We start from the raw sequence: 20,855 nt of genomic DNA, 5'->3' as shown, positions 1-20,855 counted from the left end.
ACCTCACCATCCTGTTTTTCTATTATCAACAATTATCACATCTGACAAAAACGGGGGACTTCGGTTTAAAAGAAATAATTCCAAGCAAATATTTATTCAGTGCAAACAGGTGGTGTTATGGTAGTCACAATCTCAACAAAAACACTCAAGGGCTTTTGTGAAATAAGATTATCTGGTATTTCTGTTGATCATCATCATCGTCGTCGACATCAGATCAACGTCTGTATCAGCCTCGGAAGAGCTGGACTCTCATCTGAACCACTCATTTGGTGAGTCATGTCATGCGACACACAATTTATTTTCTCCTTGTAAAAATGACCCTGTAACTGAAAGTGATAAAGTTCACCATCCTCTGAAACTTTACTGAAGCAAGTTGAAGCCTGTGAATCACAGTCTGTTCCTGACAGACTGACTGATCAGCTGGCTTTCAATGTCATCCTTTCTGCTCTTCTATGCTTCATCGACACCCACCAGGTGCTCAGCGCTGCTGCCGTCTCTTCCGGTGCTGCCGCCGCCCAACATCCTTGAAGGGGCCCACAGGGGGGTCGGGTGTCACCAACCCATCGGTCATCCTCTGGTAGACAAGGGTGGAGTCGGATCCCACCGCACACAGCAGCGCCGGAAACCCTCTGTCCAGCATGTGTCGTATGCTGCACGACAGACAGGGGATTATGAAATAACAGGAGATTTAACAGTCAGATAAAAACTTCTCCAGGTGAGTCTCGCGCTCATCACCTTCTGTGGCTCAGTGATTTATGAACAGGCAGCGCAAGGACAGTCTGCATGTGTGCTCCTTCCTTCTCCTTTCCCTCCAACAACACCAACTGCAGTTCAGGACTCTTGACACAAGACACCTCCTTCCACCGACGCACTGCGGAGAAAGTGAGTTAGTGTGTGAGAGTAGTGACGTTATCTGGTCTCAGTCAGAGAGAAAGCAGAGGGACGGTGATGTCGGGTGCATTTCTTCTGTATCACCTGCATTGATTTTGTTGAGTAAACTGCAAGGAGAAAATAAGAGAGCTCACTTTAATTGTATAAAACTGAACAGGGATGAAGCTACATTTAAAGCTGCTGTGAGAGAAATCCTTCAGGTAAAACATGTGTTACATGGCTCTAAATTCCCACACCCATCACTGATCTAATTTACTTTATACCGAGGATTTTAATAAACAACAAACTGTAACGTATCTAAATGAATGTTTGTTACATTCAAACCAAATTAGTTCACACAATGCTGATTAAGCCTAGAAGCTCCTCACGACTCACTATGTCTCTGTATAGCACTGATGTAGTTTCATGGTGCACAGAGGGTGTGAATCATTTTACATCACTGTTGATGGAAGCAGAGTGGAAAAACAACAACTACTGTACATAGTGCTAGTAAGGTAAGGTAAGATGGCTGCAAATGGTTAGAGTATGGCTGAAAACACAAGAGAAGCAACCATGAAATGTTCTCCTAATAGTCTTAATCTAACACAACCCAGATATCCTCATCAGGGCAACGGAAGTTCCACACTGGAGATTTAAAGTCTACAATTACACACACACTATGCATGTAGGAACTGGAAGGTGATGTCCGCTGCATTTACAATTAAATGAAATTAAAATGTGTTAAGTTCAAGTTTATTTATTTCTAAAGCACATTTTTAAAAACAACCTCAGTCGTTTGAAGTGCTGCCTAAACATTATATAAATACATATGTACACAACAATTACAGAACAGAAGTAAGCACATTAAAGAGAGTTTAAAAAGTGACTATAAAGGTATATTTGCTCAAACAGAGCAAGACGAAAATAGTTTTCAGAAATTTAGAGAATGAATGTTTACATTCCTCCACATTTTCTTTGACACAGGATTTAGGCCAACATTTATACAATTCTGCCAAAAATAAATGGATCAGTCCAACTGAATGAATAATTAATAGTTAGTTTGGACCATAGAGGCACCAAAACCAGAAGAGACCAGATTCCATTCGACACCTGCTGTTTACACTGTCATTAAAAACGGATCTACGTGCACGTGTGATCCCAAAAACCAGATCTGGTCTACATGAGTGTGCATGTGTGAACATGTCTCACCCTCAGTTAGATCCATGTAGGCCAGAAACGCTGCATGCAGCTGTGCGCTGTCCTCAACATCCAGACTCTTCATTTCCAGATACTAACACACAAACAATCTCAGGTTAGTGATTTACTTTTTTAATCAGTGAACCAGTGAACGCAGCACGGAGTTAGAACCCGTCACTCACCGCTGGATGCAGCAGGATCCAGTTATCTGACGTCTCAGCACCGTGTGACGTCAGAGACATTTTAACCAACAAACACTGTAGTAAAAGAAAAACAACAACGACGTGTTGACACTGTCAGATGTCGACTTACACTAATACTATAGTTCTACATGCTGCTCGAGGTCCGGGAGTTGTGTTTTCAGTTTTTGCCGGTGCGTCACAGTGAAAGTACTCCGGGTGGAAACACTGTATTCTTGAGTTCCGCGCATAGTGGAACCAAACACACATTTGCGCAGCATTCAGTGAGGACACTGTCATAAACATTCCCTAGCCCCTTACCTTAACCATCACAATAAGTACCTTACCCTATCAAGACTAGAAAAGTGCTATATAAATACATACCATTTACAATTTACCCTTACTTAAACCCAATTCTAACCCTTTTTAAAATGTATTTATTGTTTTTTAACCTTTATTTAACAAGGTAAAATACCCCATATTGAGATCTCATTTACAAGGTCAACCTGGCCAAGAGGTCAGTAGCACACAAATACAAAAAACAGAATACAAACAATTAATTAAAATTAATTAAAATCCTCACTTTCCCAAAATGGGCCACACGGTGATGAAGTGGTTAGCACTCTCGCCTTGCAGCGAGAAGACCCGGGTTCGAGCCCCGGTTGGAACAAGGGCCTTTCTGCATGGAGTTTGCATGTTCTCCCTGTGTGTGCGTGGGTTCTCTCCGGGTACTCCGGCTTCCTCCCACAGTCCAAAAACATGCAATGTGGGGATAGGTAAATTGGACACTCCAAATTGACCATAGGAGTGAGTGTGAGAGTGAATGGTTGTTTGTCTCTATCTGTGTGTGGCCCTGCGATGGACTGGCGAACTGTCCAGGGTGTACCCCGCCTATCGCCCGATGTAGCTGAGATTGGCACAGCACCCCCCGCGACCCTCTGGCAGAGGATAAAGCGGTAGATGATGACTGACTGACTGACTTTCCCAAAATGTCTTCACTCCCTTAGGTTTATACAAGATACAAGAACACACACACATACACACACAGAGAGAGCGAGAGAGACACATGTTCATCCTGTCAGAGGTTATCCATTCATTTGGACGGTCCAAACAAAGTGTTATCCCTAACCATAACTAGTTAATACCTTAACCATTACAAAATCTTAATCCTAACCAGTTCCCTTTGAAATCAGGTTCTGACATATTATTACCAAGTTTTGGTCTACATGTTGACTACTGGTCCTAAACAAGGTCAGTGTTTGTGCCAGGAAAGTTCACACACATACACATACACATGCACACACAGAACCCAAGAGTCAGAGTACACACACACACACACACACACACACACACACACACACACACACACTCTCTCACTCACTCTCTCTGTTATCGTGTGTGTGTGTGAGTCTCTCGCTCAGTCTGAGGCCACAGACTCAAAGAGGTGTTTTGAATCAGTGGCATTCACATTATTTATTATGTTCTTCATGTCCACTGACACAGACGAGCTGTCAGCTGATCATCTCACACCTGCAGTCCCTGAGAGTCGTCCCTGCTGAAGGCCACAACTCGCATGCAACATACTTCTTAGGATGCATTGACAGACCGGACCACCCAAAGGACAGAATAGCCATCTGGTAAAGATGCATTTATTATTTCTCTGTATCTGCTAATTTGCAAAAAAAGATAATCAGGTCAGACCTTTGTCAATACGTGTTCTCATTTTAGTTTCAGCATTTGTTCACAGTCGTTGGTTGAGGCCAGTGTGTTTGTTACTGTGACATGTTTTCTTTTTTATTTTTTTTGCTGTCAGGCACAAAGAGTTGTAGGAGGAATCAACAAACTTGAAAGGGAATAACTTAAGATGATCATTTGATGTAGGGCTGTAACAATCAATTATTTTCATTATCAATTAATCTGGCCATAATGTTTTTGATTATTCAGTGACTTGATTGGTTCATAAAATGTCAGAAAATGCTAAAAAAAAAGAAAAAATGGAATATCCACATTGTTCTGTAAAAATATGTAGGAAATATTGAAGTTATTATCCAAATTCTTAATTGATCCTGGAGAAAATTGTGTGGTCACAATAGAAGTAGTTATATGTATATATATATATATATGTATATATATATATGTATACATATGTACATATACATATGTATATATATATAATAATTTAAATGTAAGCACAATCAAATAAAATACCCTTTATGAAACAATAAATGTACCACATAAAAACATTATCAATATGATAAATAAGAAGAGTATTATTCTGTACAGAATGTGCTGATATGGTAGTGAGCAAAATATTGTGATGTGTAGTAATTATATTATTTGTTATGTATGAAAGCTGAAATCGGGGGAACTGAAACCATTCAAGGGTGAACATAGTTGTCAGTAAGGGAAGTAATATTATGGAAAGATAATCTTATTTCTAACGTGATCACCAAGTGATGATAGCGTGGCAATAGAAATAGAGAATGTGTCAGAGGAAGTTGAATTTCAACATCACAATATGGGAATTATCAATCTTGATCCACAAACAGGTGGTCGGAAATAAAATGTTAATACTATAATATTACCACACTAATACATTGTATTTTATTAATGTTAACTTTATAAATAATCACATGAGCAGACTGTTTGTGGAGACATTTATCAGCCACATGTGATGTGTGATGTCTTCCTCGCTGCAGGCGTCCACATGTGCGTGTGCAACAGGGACCATTACTGGACCTTAACCAGTGCCCCTCGATCAAGAGCACACACTGCAGGAGGAAGAGGAGGCACTGAGTAAGCACTCATTCACTCTGTAACTGAGATATTCTGAACATCAGGGCAGAGGAATCTCCGTCCTCGTGAGCGTATTTGGTCTTTTTCGTTGTCACAGTCCTGACACATGTCTCACTCCTGTGTGAAAGGCGTCCATCTCTCATTTCTACGTCTCCTTCATGTCTTTGACTTAGTCGCTGAATGAAGAAATTCCCGGAAACCAAATGATAATTGACGCACATATTTATGTAGCATGCAAACTAAAGATTGAAAGGTAGAGTGTGTAAAAGTGTGCAATATTTATTTATAGGCCAGATGTTGCAGCTGAAAATCTCTATAAAGTAAGTAGTACTAGAGGGCAAGATCAGAATAATTTCCCTAATGCTGCTCATGCATGCGTATATTTTAACAGTACACATTATTTATTCCTGTATAATAATCTGAAAGAAACTGAGGACTTTTGAAACTGAGAAATACACAAGTTAAACATGAATGCAGGATCTGAGTTCTTCTTCCAAAACTGCTGGAGACAACAAACTTATAATACATAATATGACACATTTAACTGCAGTGGAGTGAATGTATAAAGTCCCATCATTAAGTAAAAAATAAAAATAATCAGTTAATGTTGTTTATGTTTTATTATTCTGGTGTCACCTTTGTTATTGTATATATTTGTTATGTAGTTCTGACGACTGTATGTTCCCATAACAGTACGATTCCTCTTTGGTCTTTATTCATTTAGAAAAATGGCAGTGAAACATGACGGTTAAGTGTGGATGACACTGAACTGTGTGTTCACGTGCTCTGACAGTCCTCAGAATAATAAATACTATGCAGTACAAAGTCTAGATACATTTGAAAGAGTAATCATATCAACCTAGAGCCTGTTGGAGCAGGGCCATAGCGACTGAATGCAGGTTTTGATGTGACATACGTGATGAGGGGTGTCGCTTGGCTTCAGTCGATCGTTTATAGTATTTATATAGTATATAATATAATACTATATAGTTTATATAGTAGTATATAGTATTCTCTGACTGATAATGAGGAAATGTATTTGCTTGTGTTGTCCACAGAGCACTGAACTCCTCTCAGCTGCAGGCCATGGATATAAAGACTTGTACTCAGAGTGCATGGCTGCTTCCTCAGCCACTACAACATCTGGAAACTGGTACACACAACACTGTGCTGGGGTCTGTGCTGAATGTTTATGGCAGTGTGGACAGTTTAAGCTCATTGATGATGATGAGGAGGATGATGATGATGATTGTAGCTGCTATGTGTCGCCCTCTAGGTGGTACAGCAGAAACTGCAGCAGGTGCGTGTGCTGGAGGAGGATGTCAGGTCTGAGCACAGGTTTTGCAGCAGGCTGGTTTCCGACGACGTGGGACTCGACTGGGACCTGAGGTGAGTGACTTTGTGAAAAGTACAAAAAAACTATTGTCATTTTCTGGTTTGCTGCATGAATTTGGTGTGAAAATTAGGTAATGACTTTTTTTTTATTATTAAAGCTCCAGTGTGTAACTTCTGTCACCAAATGACAGTCAACAGTGAATCAAATAGCGTGTTTCCATCATGATACAGTACGGATTAGTATGAGAACAGACGGCAGATGTTGAAGAGACACCGGTCGCAAGGGAGTGACACTTTTCTGTCACCCAACCAGCTGCCTGTAGTGAGTCTAGCTCCACCCATACCACAAATGGAATTGGGGCTGGTTATGTTGGTACTAAACCCAAATAAATACATTCCGTGCCGTACCAAACCGTTCGACTCGGTGGAAACACGCCAAAAGACACTTTCTGCTGCAAGTAAAAGCAGACATGAACAGTCGAGCTTCTGCAGTGAATGACAAAGATGACGCAGTAAGGAAGACGTGTCTTCTCCTGCTGCAGTTTCACCACACACACTCACACACACACACACAGAGGCTTTGTCTGTCTGCACGAGTCAGAACTATGATGATAAGGAGAAACGTTTTCTTTTGGTGCTTGTTGAGTGTTTTAAGGTGACATCAGACTTTCCTCACTCCTCAGGTGCAAAGTCTGCAGAGCTTTCTGAAATGACGGCTTCTGGTCCATATACCAACCCTTTGCTGCCGCCTTGTTTTAGAAGCATAGCTGTTACTTCTTTGTGCTCCCTACAAAAGTCATGATGTAAAATACATCACCTCTGTGCAAACACTGCTATTCCAAGAAACACAGAGAAACTTTACAGACCTAATGTGGACATTTTGTTTATGTAAAAGTTAAGCACTATAGCTTTAATTAAACACACTCATTAAATATTCACTTTGGTGGTGGAAAAACGAAACAACCCCAGACACTAATGACTTCAACAAATGAACCTGTTGTTCTGTCAATGAAACGAGTTTGAAGGAGGGGTCCAGAGCTACTTTGACTGATTAGAAACACTCCAACATTTTGATTTTGTTCTTCATAAGAAGCATCCACTGATGCAAAAAAAGTGTGTTATTAGAAAACCAGGCACTGTAAATTATTGAAAGAACTCTTACTGTTAACATATTTTTAAATTGATGTTTTTATTCAAAACACCCCACTCTCTGTCCTGTCTGTCTGAAGTTATGTGGGCTGCAAATGAAAGTCCTGGGTGAAGGGACTCTTGTGCACCCAGGATACTCCTACTGGACTTTGGGTTAATTCCTGTCTCTGCAGGAGGCCAAAAAGCTTCTGCAGGCAGAACCTAGACACAAAATGCTGCCTGTGGACGAGTTCCTGCCAACAATGTTCAACGAGCACCCAAAGTGAGTCTCCTCTACTCTTCATATGTTTAAATATTAACATGTCAGTACCAGTGAGAGCCTCCTGAATCCTGTCTAAAGTGAAGTGAAACTGATTGTTTGACATTTTCAAAACCGTCAACTTCCTTTTGTCCTCAGAGACGCGTACATGCAGCATTATGAGCAGAGGGAACTGAGAGCATTTTCAGCCTCTGGTGCTCTTCCCCGTGGCTACGTCAGCGACAGGGAGACGTCCACCATCTGGAACGATGAGGCAGTGGAAACAGACTGGGACAGAGACGGGGCCAAACACCAACGTGGGCAGGAAACTGAGGGACCAGGGTTTCGACATGTGGCTCCTCAAGCCGCTTGTGGCGGCGCGTCTTCCCTCTCTGCCACTGGAGCCAGAAATGAACTCTGAGGAAGACTCAACATATACTGTACCTTCACACATACACACACACACACACACCGACAACCTCAGATTAGCTGTTAGTTCCCTTTATTCCTCGGGTTCCAGACAAAGTAAATCAGAAACTCAAAGAGTGTTTTTTTGTCGGCATAGACAATATCATTTTCTTCAATAGTAATAACAAAACTTAAATATAGGATACATAGTGAATGTCTCTTGTCTCTTTGATTCAAGTGTTTGTTTTCTGCCCATAAATACTTTTAAAACCACAATTCAACTATCAATCACAATCAACCAGGTGTAAAACCCAATCTTTAACAAATATCTGTATCTGATTTGAACATTTTAACTTGATAATCTTTTGTGCCCGTACTGATGAACTGTATTAAGTTTAGAAAAACACATTTGCTATATTTTTAAACACACATTGCTGCCACAAGATTGACTGAAAAGTTTCACAACACAATTTCACGTGTTTTTTTTTTTTTTTTTTACAAAACATGGCTTTAAATTATATTACTTTATATATTTTATTTAACACTGCCTGAATTGACCCCATTTAGGTAATAATGCCAATGCACTAAATACAATATATCCTATTATAAATGGCCTTGAATGAGAAGGAGAAACACAAGTAACCTTTGTTGTAACTGTGGCAGAAACATGCAACCATTTTGTTTGTTTGTGTTGTGAATAAGAGCTAAGTTAAGCCCCTAAGACGCAGCATCCTCTTAGAGAAGAGGCAAAGATGGAAACGCCACAGTTGTCATTTAACGCCGCAGTTACTGTGTTAATGTAATATCCCTGGATAAGCCCACTTACGTATTTAAGTTAACGAGGCTCTAAAGTGTGGTGTAAAATGTATTTTCAATTGTTATTGTACTTTAACACAGAAAATCAGCCAAGCCACTCACCCACTTAAATACCCATCTTCTTTTTAAACTTAGGAAAGAAATGAACACCACGATCAACTTATGAATCTTTATTTTTTTTTCTTTAAAAAAAAAAGCACTGGTATTTTCATGTCAAGCAAAAAGAAAATGGAACCATGTAATATTAGTATTGTTCCATGTCACAAAGTGAGTTATGAAAAGAATAATTAAACCACACAAATTATACTTTTTGTAATAAATTAATCAGCATAACAAAAGAAAAAAAAAAAACACGCTTGTACTTCGGTGCTGCAGAGGATATAGTGAAACTCCAATGCTCAAAATTTAAGACACCTGAGAATATAAATATCAAAACAGCTTGTTGCAGCAATTATTTAGTTCCACAGTTCCTCCTGTTCACTTTAACTAAAGCTCTGAGAGGAGGATTTTTAAAAATTACATTAATGTAAAAATTAGGCATCAATTTAAAAACATCAGTTTCTGTACAATGTGCATATCTGAATTAGTGTGGTGACGATTTCATTTTCTTTTCTTTCCCCCCTCAACAATGTAGCACAGCAAAAAATAAAAATCCAAAGTGGATAATGCTCATCTATCATCAAGCCACATTCAGTGATATGAACAAAGAGATTTGGACTGAGCTCTTTCAATTGATATCTGCAGTGAGGTGACAATCTCCAAGTATTCTTCTTTAAAAAACAAAAATGCTTTTCAGCCTCCGCCACAGCCAGCAGTGAACCTTTACCTCCACAGCTTTGGTGACAGAGAGACTGTTGGTGCAGTAGATTCATTTACCACCGTCCATTAACAACAGAACGTCACTGAGGCGAGAAGAAAGAACGTCTACTGCTACACAGGTAGTAGAGATGTTGCATATAGGCTACAAACAAAAGGACAAAGGTACAAAACATTTAGCTGATATAAATTCTGAAACCCAAGGCTGAATGAATGGCTTTATATTAATTTCTGAACAAGTTGGATGGAAGCTGTACAGATACCAGAGAAACAAAAATAAAGAGTGAGGTATGTTTTGTGATATTTTAGCTTTGAGAGCCAGACAATGTCTGAGCAAAGAAGACACTTCCGTCCATCTGTGAGAAAAGATGTCAGGATCCATTTCATAGAAAACAGGTATTTGTGTGTGTGTGTGTGGCTACTGCCAGCAGCAACCAAAAACTGTCAACAGGTCAAAATCTCTGAGGAAATGTGTACACAACTCAAAGAGTTACAGTCGTGAGTACAGCTCCAGTGGAAAAAAAAAAAAAAAAAAGAGAAAACAGATCAACAGTGAAATTGTAGATATGACGATGGTTCGATGTATGAATGAGGAAGACAGCTGATGTTCTCTTTGATCTTAGTGCGCAGCAAAACAAACAACAGATCTGCGAGCGACAACGACGCGCGCATGCGCGTGTGTGGACAAAACTACGGAAAAGAAATATCATTTCAAAAATTCAAATTCAACAAATTCCACAAATGGCCTTGTTGACTACGCACACACTAAAATAAAGAAAACAGAAACGACTACTCAGTTCTTTTTAAAACACACTTTCTAAAGCACTTGGAAAAGAAGGCAGTTTTACAAACTATTGATTATTATTATTAACACATCAGCAAAGTTCCACAGTGCTTGCTTATAGAAGCACAGTAGCAAGCCATTACACTATTCAGCCAAACACACCTGTAGGAAAAAAGTGCCATATTGCATAATGAGTATCTGTAATAAGCCCAGTGCAGGGCATCTATACCTATACAATGATCCAGCTGTAAACGTGGTGCAAAGTAGTTATGACATAGTTTAAGGCTTTCAGAGTTTCCTGAAGAATTTGTTGTTCACTGAGATAAAGGAATATGTCCAAGACTGGGACAAACAGTGTGGAAACATTACAAAAAAAAAAAGAAAAGAAAGAAAACAATTCAACCTTTCTAGAATCAGACCTGGACGCTGCATGTGTTCAACAAAATGTTAAATACCTTGCAGTTTGTTTGATTCACTTCTTTTTGTGATAGACCTTAAAATACATGAGATTGTTGAATTGTCTTGGCTACAGGGTGATACTTTGGTGCCATATTGCTCGAATAGACAAAACAATTTCTTATATTGACATCAAAGGTTATGTGACTTACACCTGTGAATGTTAAACTACGGTAGCCATTTTAGTTCATCCAACACAAATGTAACATCATTGTAAATGGCTGCCTTCAAATGTCGTGCATGCTGGTTCAATAGCCATCGTTACGGTCCTTAGTTACACCTGTTGCTTTGACAAGTTTGAATGTCCTTCACAACTAAAGGTCCACTGGATTAGCAGTCTTCAGTGGAACCATGAGTACATCACTTTCAGACCAATTTTGACATCTACAGGTACAAGGAGAATTCTTTTTGAAACTCCAGTTTAACTGGAGCTGAAACCTAAACTGTATGAATACCCATGTGGCGCACACCTGATCCTGAAACGTGTTCTGCCACACCTCAACAGCTCCTGATGAGCCGGGGGAACACCTTTACTTTGAAGGCAGCAGGCTGAAAATAATAGTTTTTGTTACCATCACATACACAATTTTGCCAGTTATATATATATATATATGTAAAAAAAACAAAAAACGACAACATACACACCAGCACTCACAAGTGATCTCATTCTATCAAGCATATAATGTTACCCCTAATATAAGGACTACAACTCATCAAATGTATTAATTCTGCTGCTAGAAGCATTACCTTGTGTCTACATTAAAAGCTTAAAGCTTATATACATTTGCATCAGTATTAGAGATAATACTACCGTGAGCGTTCTGTGAATAACTGCGCTAGGCTTGAGGGTGGCGTGCAGACAGTGTGACCCACTTTCTGGAAAAAAATATAAAATAATATATGATCTATTTTTAATTCAATACACAAAAAAACAAATTATTGACGATACCTCAATGATGGTTATGCAATAAAAATGAAGGAATGTGTCATCACTAAAACTCAAAGCTACAAAAGAAAGCTGAACAGCTTCTAGTCACTGCCTCACTACCTAACATCACAATATTGAGCTACCATGGTAAAAAAAATGATGGTAGTGAAGAGCACAACAATCAGGAAATTAACCACAAACAAGTTTTGGCTTTTGGTGAGTATGTACAGAAAATGTGAAAAATCCCTGCAACTTGTGAAAGTGATTCAGCTGAGAAATCTGGTCATGTTAAGGATTGTTTTTTTAAACAAGTGAAATCTGCTTTATGATTCCAATTCTTATCGAATCCTGTTCTGAGGGAAACAAAACAATGAAGGAAAAACGGATTAGGTGTAAACTGCCATAAATGGCAAGCTGATTTTATTGTTTTCATGTTGACAAAAGAAAGGAAATATTCTGTTGTGCCTGCCAGGATTATGACTTTACCTTAGTTTTCCACTGTGAGCTTTTAAAGCCAGACTTAAGCCAGCAGTGGTAACTCAGTGAGCCCGACAGCTGTACGGCATAAATGATTCTACAGAATTATTTTTGCATCAATGTGATGAAGTACCTCGAGGTGTCTGGCATATCAATCATTCAGTGGATAAACTAAAGGGTCGTTTCCATTTAGCCTATAGTTATATAAAAATGTTTGATCGTTTTAAACTGACAGTGTCACAATACTGCATATAAGGAGACACTGCAAACTTACACCCTTCTGTGGTAAATATGTCATAGTGCATGAACATTTCTCCCATAAATGTATTCATTTCTATGAATTTATTTAAATGTTACTTAATCACTGCAGGCTTTTAAGAAGTGTGCGCTCCACCTTTCAAAGTTACAGCTCCAGTCTACCATGTAGTAAACATTACACACAAGTTCATATACATGTAACCAGGCATGTGACTGGAAGTCCATAATTTGCTTTCAGGAAACGATAAGAGGAATCAAAAAGCAACTTTTTTTTATACAAATCCTTAAATTTTGTAAGTTTGGAACGTTCTTGATAACTAACCCTAGTTATGTTGAGCAGGTGGATAGTGGTCACATGACTCATCTTGGTAGATTGAGATTAGGGTGCTTGTCCCTTACATCCAGCTCTTGTGTGTTCTCTTGTGTGTGTGTGCACATTTCTGAGCACAACACAGTCATTCTAAATCCTTTATCAGTGGATCTGATTGTAGCTGGTTAAACCTGAAACCACTGCAGGCGTCCTGTGCTCCTGCTGACCCTGGTACACAGGAATTCCCAACCCAAACCATCCTAATATTGCATAGTTGGGCTGGAAGCAGAGGATGGGCCTTTGTTGCGTTTCAACATGGAGAGCTGGAAGTCAGGATGACGGCGGGCGTGCTTGATCAGGTGGTCACTACGCATGAAGCGCTTATCGCACAGTGGGCACAGGAAGCGCTTTTCTCCTGTGTGGGTGCGGGTATGGCGGGCAAGCTCGTCTGAACGGGCAAACTTCTTCTCACAGTCCGGCCAAGTGCATGGGAAGGGTCTTTCGCCTGCAGCGTGGAGACAGGAAGAGTCAGGATAAACCATCATGTGACCAAAACAATTCACAGAGATTGCACTTACAGACATGCAACACATTTCACTCCAAACATGCTAGTTAGATAGTTTCTACGTCTGTATTAGTGCAACCCAGTATCACACTAATAGAGTAAATTACTGTGTAAACATTATTAATTAATTGCTTGTAATTGATTCAATTATTATTTGGTCTAATGTCTAAACCCCAAGGTGACACCTTCTGACAAACAAAAACATCTTCCAAATGAGAGAATGTTGGGTATCTGAGCTTGAGAAAAAACTACAGAGCAAAATGTTTTCTAAATATACTTCTATCAACTGATGAAATAATTATCCTATCATTAAAACTCTAAGATGTGCTTTAAAGGCAGGGTACTGAGACCATTTTAAAAACATGCATATCAGTGCAATTTAAGAAAAATGGTGCCAGGTATAGTGCTACTTAAAGCTAAACTGAAAAAAATTATGTTCATTACAGATTAAACAATGAGTTGTTACATAGCCCTTAAAATGTTACAAATAAGTCAAATAATTTGAGTGAGTGTGAGTTGTTTTTCAATCCTCAAAATTATAACATCTTAAAAATATAGTTTTTGGTCCAAAAACTAAACATTGCTTTTATTATTTCTTTGTTATGGACGAGCAAAGAAACGTGAACAATATTTGTGAAATTAATTGTCTAAGAAAAAGCAATTCGCAATGAAGATTCCACTAATAAAAACTATTAAAATGCATAAAATAAAAACTACAGTAAACTGACGGCGTTGAACACAAAGATGGGGACAAATCTACAGCCTTCATCACTGCATCGTCGTGACAAAACATATCTAGGGAATGAAATCCTCCAGATTAGTTCTCCTAATCTAGAACTAATCTCTTTCAGGCAACACGACGACGACCAGGAGGACGATGATGATGATGCTCGCTGCCATTTTCAAGATCACAAAACCAGGCCACGTTGTTTGTTGCGGGACACTTTGAGTGGGCGTTCCCACCACTCTTTATTTCCTGTCCTTAATCCGTTTGCGCGTGCTCAGTCACTCATCCTGAACACACCGCGTCCACTTCTTTTTTTTTTTTTTAAAGAAGAAAGAAGAAGCAATCTAAACGCATTTTAATGCTACAGTAACTGGCGGATCAGCGACGGTCACACGAAGCGTTCACGCAACACTTAGGAGAACGTATTACACATCAGACAAAGTGGATTTTTAGCTCAGTTAAAGTGAGATGATGGGATGTCCACAGAAAAACTACAGTAGCCAAACACGCAGCACTTGCTGCTGCCATCATCAGGGCAGCTCGTGTCCTACAGTGAACCCTCTGCCCCCGACGCTAAGGTTTCGTCTTACGTTCATTTCATATGCAAATGCAGTCGAAAGGAAGACCTTCGTCACCGGTTTTAACGTCCAGCCCAGTTCTTTTGTTAGTTTACTTCTTTGTCAGAGTCTGAGGGGGAGTTTTTCGTCTTTGTTTGGCCACGTTATTCAACCAAACCGGGAGGAAAATTCACCATCACCACGCTGCTACGAGCTAATCCCACACAGTACAAAAGAGCATTGAGCGTGTTATCACTGACCAAAGTTTATATTCACGGGTTAGCAGCCATGTTATGTTCAACAACATGTTAAGTGCTGATGTACCCAAACTGTTGTTGTCTCCATACCTGTGTGTGTCCGGATGTGAGCCTTCAGGTGCGACGATTTTCCGTAAACTCTGTCGCATCCGTCAAAAGTGCACTGGTGTCGCTTCACCGGGGACCGTGGGGGCCCCACGCCTCCACCCCCCCTCAGCTGCTGTCCAGGGATCGGGGTGGCGGAGGGGGTCATGGTTGGGGTGGTTGGGTCCGACAACGTGGTGTAACCGCTCTCCCCACCACATGATGAGTTGCTGCTCTCCGAGTAGGCCGACATGGGGCGGAACTTACCGTGCAGGTCGGTGAGGATACCGGCCACTGCCATCATGTTCGCCCCCTCCAGCCTCAGAGTCTCCCGCACTTCCCTATCCTCACTCGTCCCGTCGGGCTCCCCAGGGAGCAGGCCCGCCGTGGCCGACTGGCTGGTGGGGGTGACCGGGGTGGGTCTGTGCAGCACAGGACCGCTGGATATCGACACCAGACACTCGGCAGCGAAATAATCAGACGAAGCAGTCAACGACATCGTTATCTTCCTTTGTTTTTCTTGTCCTTTAGAAAAAATAAAAAAATACAGGGAGCTAACGGTTGTCTGAACCCGACCTCGTTTTCATCAAACTCGACGAACCAACCGTTTCCAGCCGCACCTTGTAACCGCCATACAGCGTGTCAGTAGTTCGAAAATAACAAAATTAGTCAAAGAAAAGGCACGAGTGTGAAGAATTATGTGCTAAAACAGTGCCAACACCCCCGAGCCTACACGCACGCACCTCACCGACTGACGGTTCATTGTGTCTGAACCTCCGAGAAGCCGGTCAAACCTACGCCCCCTGGTCCGGACCAACAACGCGTTCAGGTACACTCGGGTGAAAACTCAACGCGGAGCTTTCGCTGTGTAAATGTCTATTAAAATAACACCAACATTCGTATATCTCATTACAATTACCACAGTGTAGTCTCCATAAGATACGTATTATTAGATAAACTGCAATATTAGACAGCAGTGGGAATTAATCCATTGTGGATTTGTTTCAGTATTTGTGTGTGTTATATCAAAATTGCAACGATTATTGTTTTTTATTCTAGCGCACAAATCAATGTCTGGCATAAACAATGTAATAAAGCGCATTCCCACTGCTTTCTGACGACCCAAAGTTGGGATGAAAATGGGTCACGCTGTTAAAATGTACTTTTCCGATTATATGAACGCAGCATCAGGCAGGAGCGCGCTGTAACTGACGTCGGAGGCTCGGGCGTGGACCACGGCGGCGGCGGCGGCGGTGCAGCGTGGTGGAAAGTAGGTGGCAAGTACGAGCAGCTTGGGTAATGATGGGGGAAGGAGATCGGGATGAAAGGCGTGCTGGATAATTCATCTTGAGCCTAGACAGTGAGGTTTGAGAGGAGAACGTGGTTGAGTGCTGGAGGGCATTACAGTTCACTTGTGATAGTTCAGTCCATAAAACACAGTGGAAGTTCCCAAAATGTGTACTTTCTTCATCATTTGTATTGTCCAAAAGATACAGACACTCGATGGCTCTGTGACTCCCTTCAACTGTAGTGCATTGTCGTCAGAAAAAGTAACGAAAATCAGCATTTAGAGTCAGAGTCAGAGTAAAACCCAAAAAATATCGACTTTGTTGTGCTCAGAAATATCTATCTATCTATCTATCTATCTATCCATCCATCCATCCATCCATCTAGAAATTACATCTACTTGTGTTATTGTAATTGAGTGTTTTTTGTGTGCTTGTACCCTGTAAAAATCTGTATTTAGTGTATCCAGTGTGTGACATTTAGAAGGGGTTATTGGCAGAAATGGAACATACTACCTCTATACTAGTATATTTGTATAAGAGTGTAACTGATTTAAAATTCAAAAATAATTTGGTTTTCATAGTCTTAGAATAAACTGTTAATGCACACGCAAGACAAGGGCTTTGCTTTGAGGAGGCTGCTATTATGTGCCTCCATATTTCTACAGGTGCCCAAAATGGACAAACCAGCCAGGGCATACAAAGCATACAAATGAAGAACATCAAAGGTAAGAAGAATGATTTTACTGTTTTTTTCTGTTACTTTGGTCATTTTTTAGACTGATAATTGTATTTTTACTCAAGTAAAATGTAATCAAAGTAATAAAACTATTATTATCATATTTTATATCATTCTAAGTCTATCAGTTTTCCTATGGTTTAACTTCCCTGCAGTTAACTGACTTTTCTCTCCATATGTGGCTCATGTCTTATGTCGGTCCAACTCAGTGGGGGTGTAGAAAAACCCTCTTTTTTTCTGAGGCCCAGTGTTGTGTCAAGTGATTGGCCTTTTGGATGTTTGTAGCTCCAGCTTGGAAGGTATTTCCTGATTGGTTGCTGCGAGGGTTACGGGTCACTGTTGAAGCCCACGTACAAGTGTGGTCATTCAGTGGCTCAGAACAGTGCTTCGTTTTCATCTCACATACATGAGGCTGCATAGAGGCAGCCAGACCTGCAGTGAGTTTTAGGTTGCTATGGCTGTGTTCATATTATGGCTTCACTGTCTGCATGTTACACTGACTTTTCTCCTCCTGCAAGGTGAGCTTTTATGGCTTTGTGGTTTGTGCCATTTTCATTTTTTGTTGAAAACAAACTTGTGCTGACATGATTGTTTTATCGAAGTATTCTACATGTCTTTGTTGTATGTTTTTGTCAACATGTCTGAGATTTTCATTCCCCTGTTTCTGTGCAGTGTGTGATTGTTCTCAGGTGGGACCAAATCTTTGTGACTCAAGTTGTGCTGGTGAGGATTTTGTTTATTCCTCTGTGATGCACATCAAATTTGTTGTTCAAATTAGTTTTTTTCATGTAGGTTGCTTCAGGTATTTCTTCAGTTACTTTAATAAGTGAAACCTTATTTCACATTATTTCATATCCACAGGATTTCCTACCCCTGATCTATCCTTTCAGAGAGGGGTGAGGTATACTTATAGATATAGCACAACAATTACCACCACCCTTTATGGCTCTAATGCTGGCAGGAATGGACTGGCTTTGGACTGTGTGGTTGATATCGATGTGGTCTCCAAGTGTCACCTTATGATGCAGGTCAGTTTTTTTCAAAATTGTCAATAACAAACCCCAAAAGGTCTATAATAATGTGCTTGATGGATGTGAGTTCATGTATGTCCAACAGATTAGGAATCCACAGATTAAGAGGCTTTCCCCTCAGAAGGAGCACTCTGTGCAGCGCTTAAAAAGTCTGAGGTAATACAAAGGTTGTTTTTTTTAAACGTGTTTTTATGAAATGAATGAATTAATGGATTTCACTTTCATCTGCTCGGTTATTTTGCAGATGTGTACGTGGTCTCTGTCTGCAGCAATCGCAGTTAAAATCGGGATAATTTTGGAATGCTACAAATGTTTTTCCTTTGAATGTGATACTCTGTTCAGATGCTCCGCTTGTCTGTTGTTGGGTCTCGGGGGGCTCATCTGGTGTTTTTGTGTCCCAGGGAGTCACTGGAGAGGACGCGCCTCAAGTTCTCCCTCCAGGGGGGAAAGGTCACGGCTCTGTGTCTCCAGGAAGGGGAGCAGGTGTGGGCCCTAAACATTAAAAGAGCTATACTGAGCATGCTCCAGACCTCCCACATGTCTGCCAAACAGGAGTTAAGAAAGGAGGTAAGGGCTGATGTGGGTCTATGCCCAATTTACACAGAAGTGTAACAACTACTTCCTCTTGTCTGACAAATACCTCTTACTCTTCCCACTAACAATAACTGTCATTATCACCATTATACCATTATATAGTGGATCATATACAGTCATTTTTTGACTTATCTTTAATGCCTCTTTGTCAGACAGACGTGTACGGGATGTGCACCAGCAGGTATGAGAGGCGAGGGCCTGTCCTGCTGAAGACCAGGGATCTAAAACAGTGTCATGAGTCCAGGATGGCAAACCTCTGGCCTCATTCAGTAGCTTTGACTGAAGATACAGTAAGTTTACCCTTCTGGCCTTTGAAAATATCCTTTTACATCCCTATTGTAACAGCCACAGTTTGATTCACAATGGATTGATTCTTGTCTTTTTGCCAGTCAGTGCAGTCAGAACTGCATTGTGTTCAGCGGCATGGATCCACTGTGATGGAGGAGGTCAACTGTACGGAAGCCTCTTCCATGGCACTGTGGTCCAGTAATGCAGGGTTGGTGAGGACAAAGACGGTGTCAATGCTCCTTCTGCTCAGAGCCCAGCCAGGATCTCCTTCAGGAGCAGGTCAGGAACACATTAAAATCACGTCTCATGCCTGTGTTGGCCGAAATTCAGTGAATGATCCTCCACTCCTGATTGTTCTTGCAGATTCTTTGAGTCATAGTGTGCAAACACACCTGATGTTTGAGGAGGAGGGAAGAGCACAACCAGGAAAATCCAGGTTGTCAACCCCACAACAAGCCCGTCAGACTCTCAGGATGTTATGTAGCCTCACCTCAAACCCACAACAGGTAGGCCTCAAATGAAACTGATTCAAGTCAGCTTGTAACTTATTTTTAGGCAATATGCATTCTTAACACTTACAGTACTGTTGCTCCCTCATCAGAATATGAATTTCTGAGTAGCACCCACAGCACTGACGTATTTGTGTTTGGTTGTACTTCCCCCGGGATTTTGCTGCCTGTATGAGCCAAATATTTTAATGACTCACATGCACAGATGGTTAGTTAAACACAATGCGGTAACCATAATTATGCTCTATTTACCTGGGAGTTTTTTTTTAAAAAGAGGCCCTCAGAGCCAGAGGCCAACTGTCTGTGATGTAATTATTGTGTGGGGATGTTCACAGGAGGCAGCTTGTGCGTGTGTTATAACTATAAAGCAGGATCATATACTGTGTGTATTATATCTGATCATGAAAGGTGTCACAGGAGTTCCTGCACCTGGCTTTTCTACTGAAACACCTGACTCTCCCTCAACTCAAGACTCTCTGGGAAGAAGCATCTTTCAAGTGTCGCAACGACTGGTCAGTATTTACTGAATAGGTTCTGCACTGCAGTGGATGACCACGCATGAACAAATACTGTATCAAGACTAATGCAATGGATACATAACAACATTTGGGAACACAGCAGACATGGAGGTCAACTGACGGATTCCATTGAGCTGCAACCTCATATTTACTGGCTTAACTAAATTGAATGGAGGTAACGCTAAAGATAAAGTAAAACATTTTGAGAACAGTGATTCCACGCTTTGTGTTGTGTGTCTGTAGATCTGCAGATTCTGTAGCGACTGTAAGCTGGAAACTGCTCGTGTAACATAGCCTCCAGCAGCACTTATAGACTGAACGACGCGTTGTGGGTTTTGTTTTCCCCTCAGGAAGTCGCATCACTCAACACTATTTACACACCTGACCACATCATACCATTTCATACCTAATTAATTTGATGGTAGTAGGCAATTCAAATTCCTTTTATTTATTTTTTTAAACCACAAGCAACCTGTTGTCCTCAATATGAGTGACAGTTTGATACGACTAATTGAAACACACAGTAAAAGATAATGGCTTTTTAGGTAGGACACAACATTTAAAGAATATATAATTTAAAGACTTGGTTACACAGTGACCCTGAGATAACTTACATATGGGCCTCCACTCTCTTGATTTGTTGGGGGTGGACAAACAAGTTACAGTGTGTTAGGTTAGTGAGC

At 40.6% G+C, this 20,855-nt stretch overlaps 3 protein-coding genes and 1 long non-coding RNA gene across 6 annotated transcripts in view; 2 read left to right on the top strand and 2 right to left on the bottom strand.

Annotated features, from left to right (window-relative positions):
- Positions 1-75: 75 nt before the first annotated feature.
- tsen15 (TSEN15 tRNA splicing endonuclease subunit) lies at positions 76-2,469 on the bottom strand. Its single transcript, XM_058631215.1, has 4 exons — positions 2,250-2,469; positions 2,080-2,161; positions 736-871; positions 76-650 (listed from the first exon to the last, which is right to left on the bottom strand). The coding sequence occupies exons 1-4, from the start codon at positions 2,307-2,309 to the stop codon at positions 479-481; spliced, it is 450 nt and encodes a 149-aa protein (XP_058487198.1). The 5' UTR covers positions 2,310-2,469; the 3' UTR covers positions 76-478.
- On the top strand, positions 1,913-8,390 carry LOC131460632 (uncharacterized). The gene is made up of 7 exons (XR_009240400.1): positions 1,913-2,182; positions 3,750-3,883; positions 4,946-5,042; positions 6,101-6,195; positions 6,319-6,431; positions 7,607-7,788; positions 7,924-8,390. It is a non-coding gene; the product is annotated as an uncharacterized LOC131460632 (long non-coding RNA).
- Positions 8,391-11,943: 3,553 nt separating this feature from the next.
- Positions 11,944-15,965, bottom strand: zgc:153115 (uncharacterized protein LOC768186 homolog). The gene is made up of 2 exons (XM_058631170.1): positions 15,214-15,965; positions 11,944-13,522 (listed from the first exon to the last, which is right to left on the bottom strand). Exons 1-2 carry the CDS (start codon positions 15,704-15,706, stop codon positions 13,278-13,280), a joined length of 738 nt encoding a protein of 245 aa, XP_058487153.1. The 5' UTR covers positions 15,707-15,965; the 3' UTR covers positions 11,944-13,277.
- LOC131460537 (uncharacterized) overlaps positions 15,897-20,855 on the top strand; it is a 40,263-nt gene continuing 35,304 nt past the window's right edge. For 2 of the 3 annotated variants that reach the window (XM_058631144.1, XM_058631136.1), the window contains exons 1-9: positions 17,530-17,750; positions 17,905-17,955; positions 18,094-18,260; positions 18,349-18,419; positions 18,665-18,830; positions 19,010-19,147; positions 19,247-19,424; positions 19,509-19,651; positions 20,063-20,166. In XM_058631144.1, coding sequence (XP_058487127.1) covers positions 17,687-17,750; positions 17,905-17,955; positions 18,094-18,260; positions 18,349-18,419; positions 18,665-18,830; positions 19,010-19,147; positions 19,247-19,424; positions 19,509-19,651; positions 20,063-20,166 — 1,082 coding nt within the window. In that variant the 5' untranslated portion in view covers positions 17,530-17,686. Of the gene's footprint in view, positions 16,037-16,392; positions 16,478-17,161; positions 17,222-17,529; positions 17,751-17,904; positions 17,956-18,093; positions 18,261-18,348; positions 18,420-18,664; positions 18,831-19,009; positions 19,148-19,246; positions 19,425-19,508; positions 19,652-20,062; positions 20,167-20,855 lie in introns of those variants that run through there. The other variant, XM_058631152.1, reaches the window with a different exon arrangement.

This window comes from Solea solea, chromosome 1, assembly GCF_958295425.1.
Source record: "Solea solea chromosome 1, fSolSol10.1, whole genome shotgun sequence".
NCBI classification, from domain to species: domain Eukaryota; kingdom Metazoa; phylum Chordata; class Actinopteri; order Pleuronectiformes; family Soleidae; genus Solea; species Solea solea.
The sequence above is the reverse complement of the archived record's forward strand: the minus strand, read 5'-3'. Positions and strand labels throughout refer to the sequence as shown.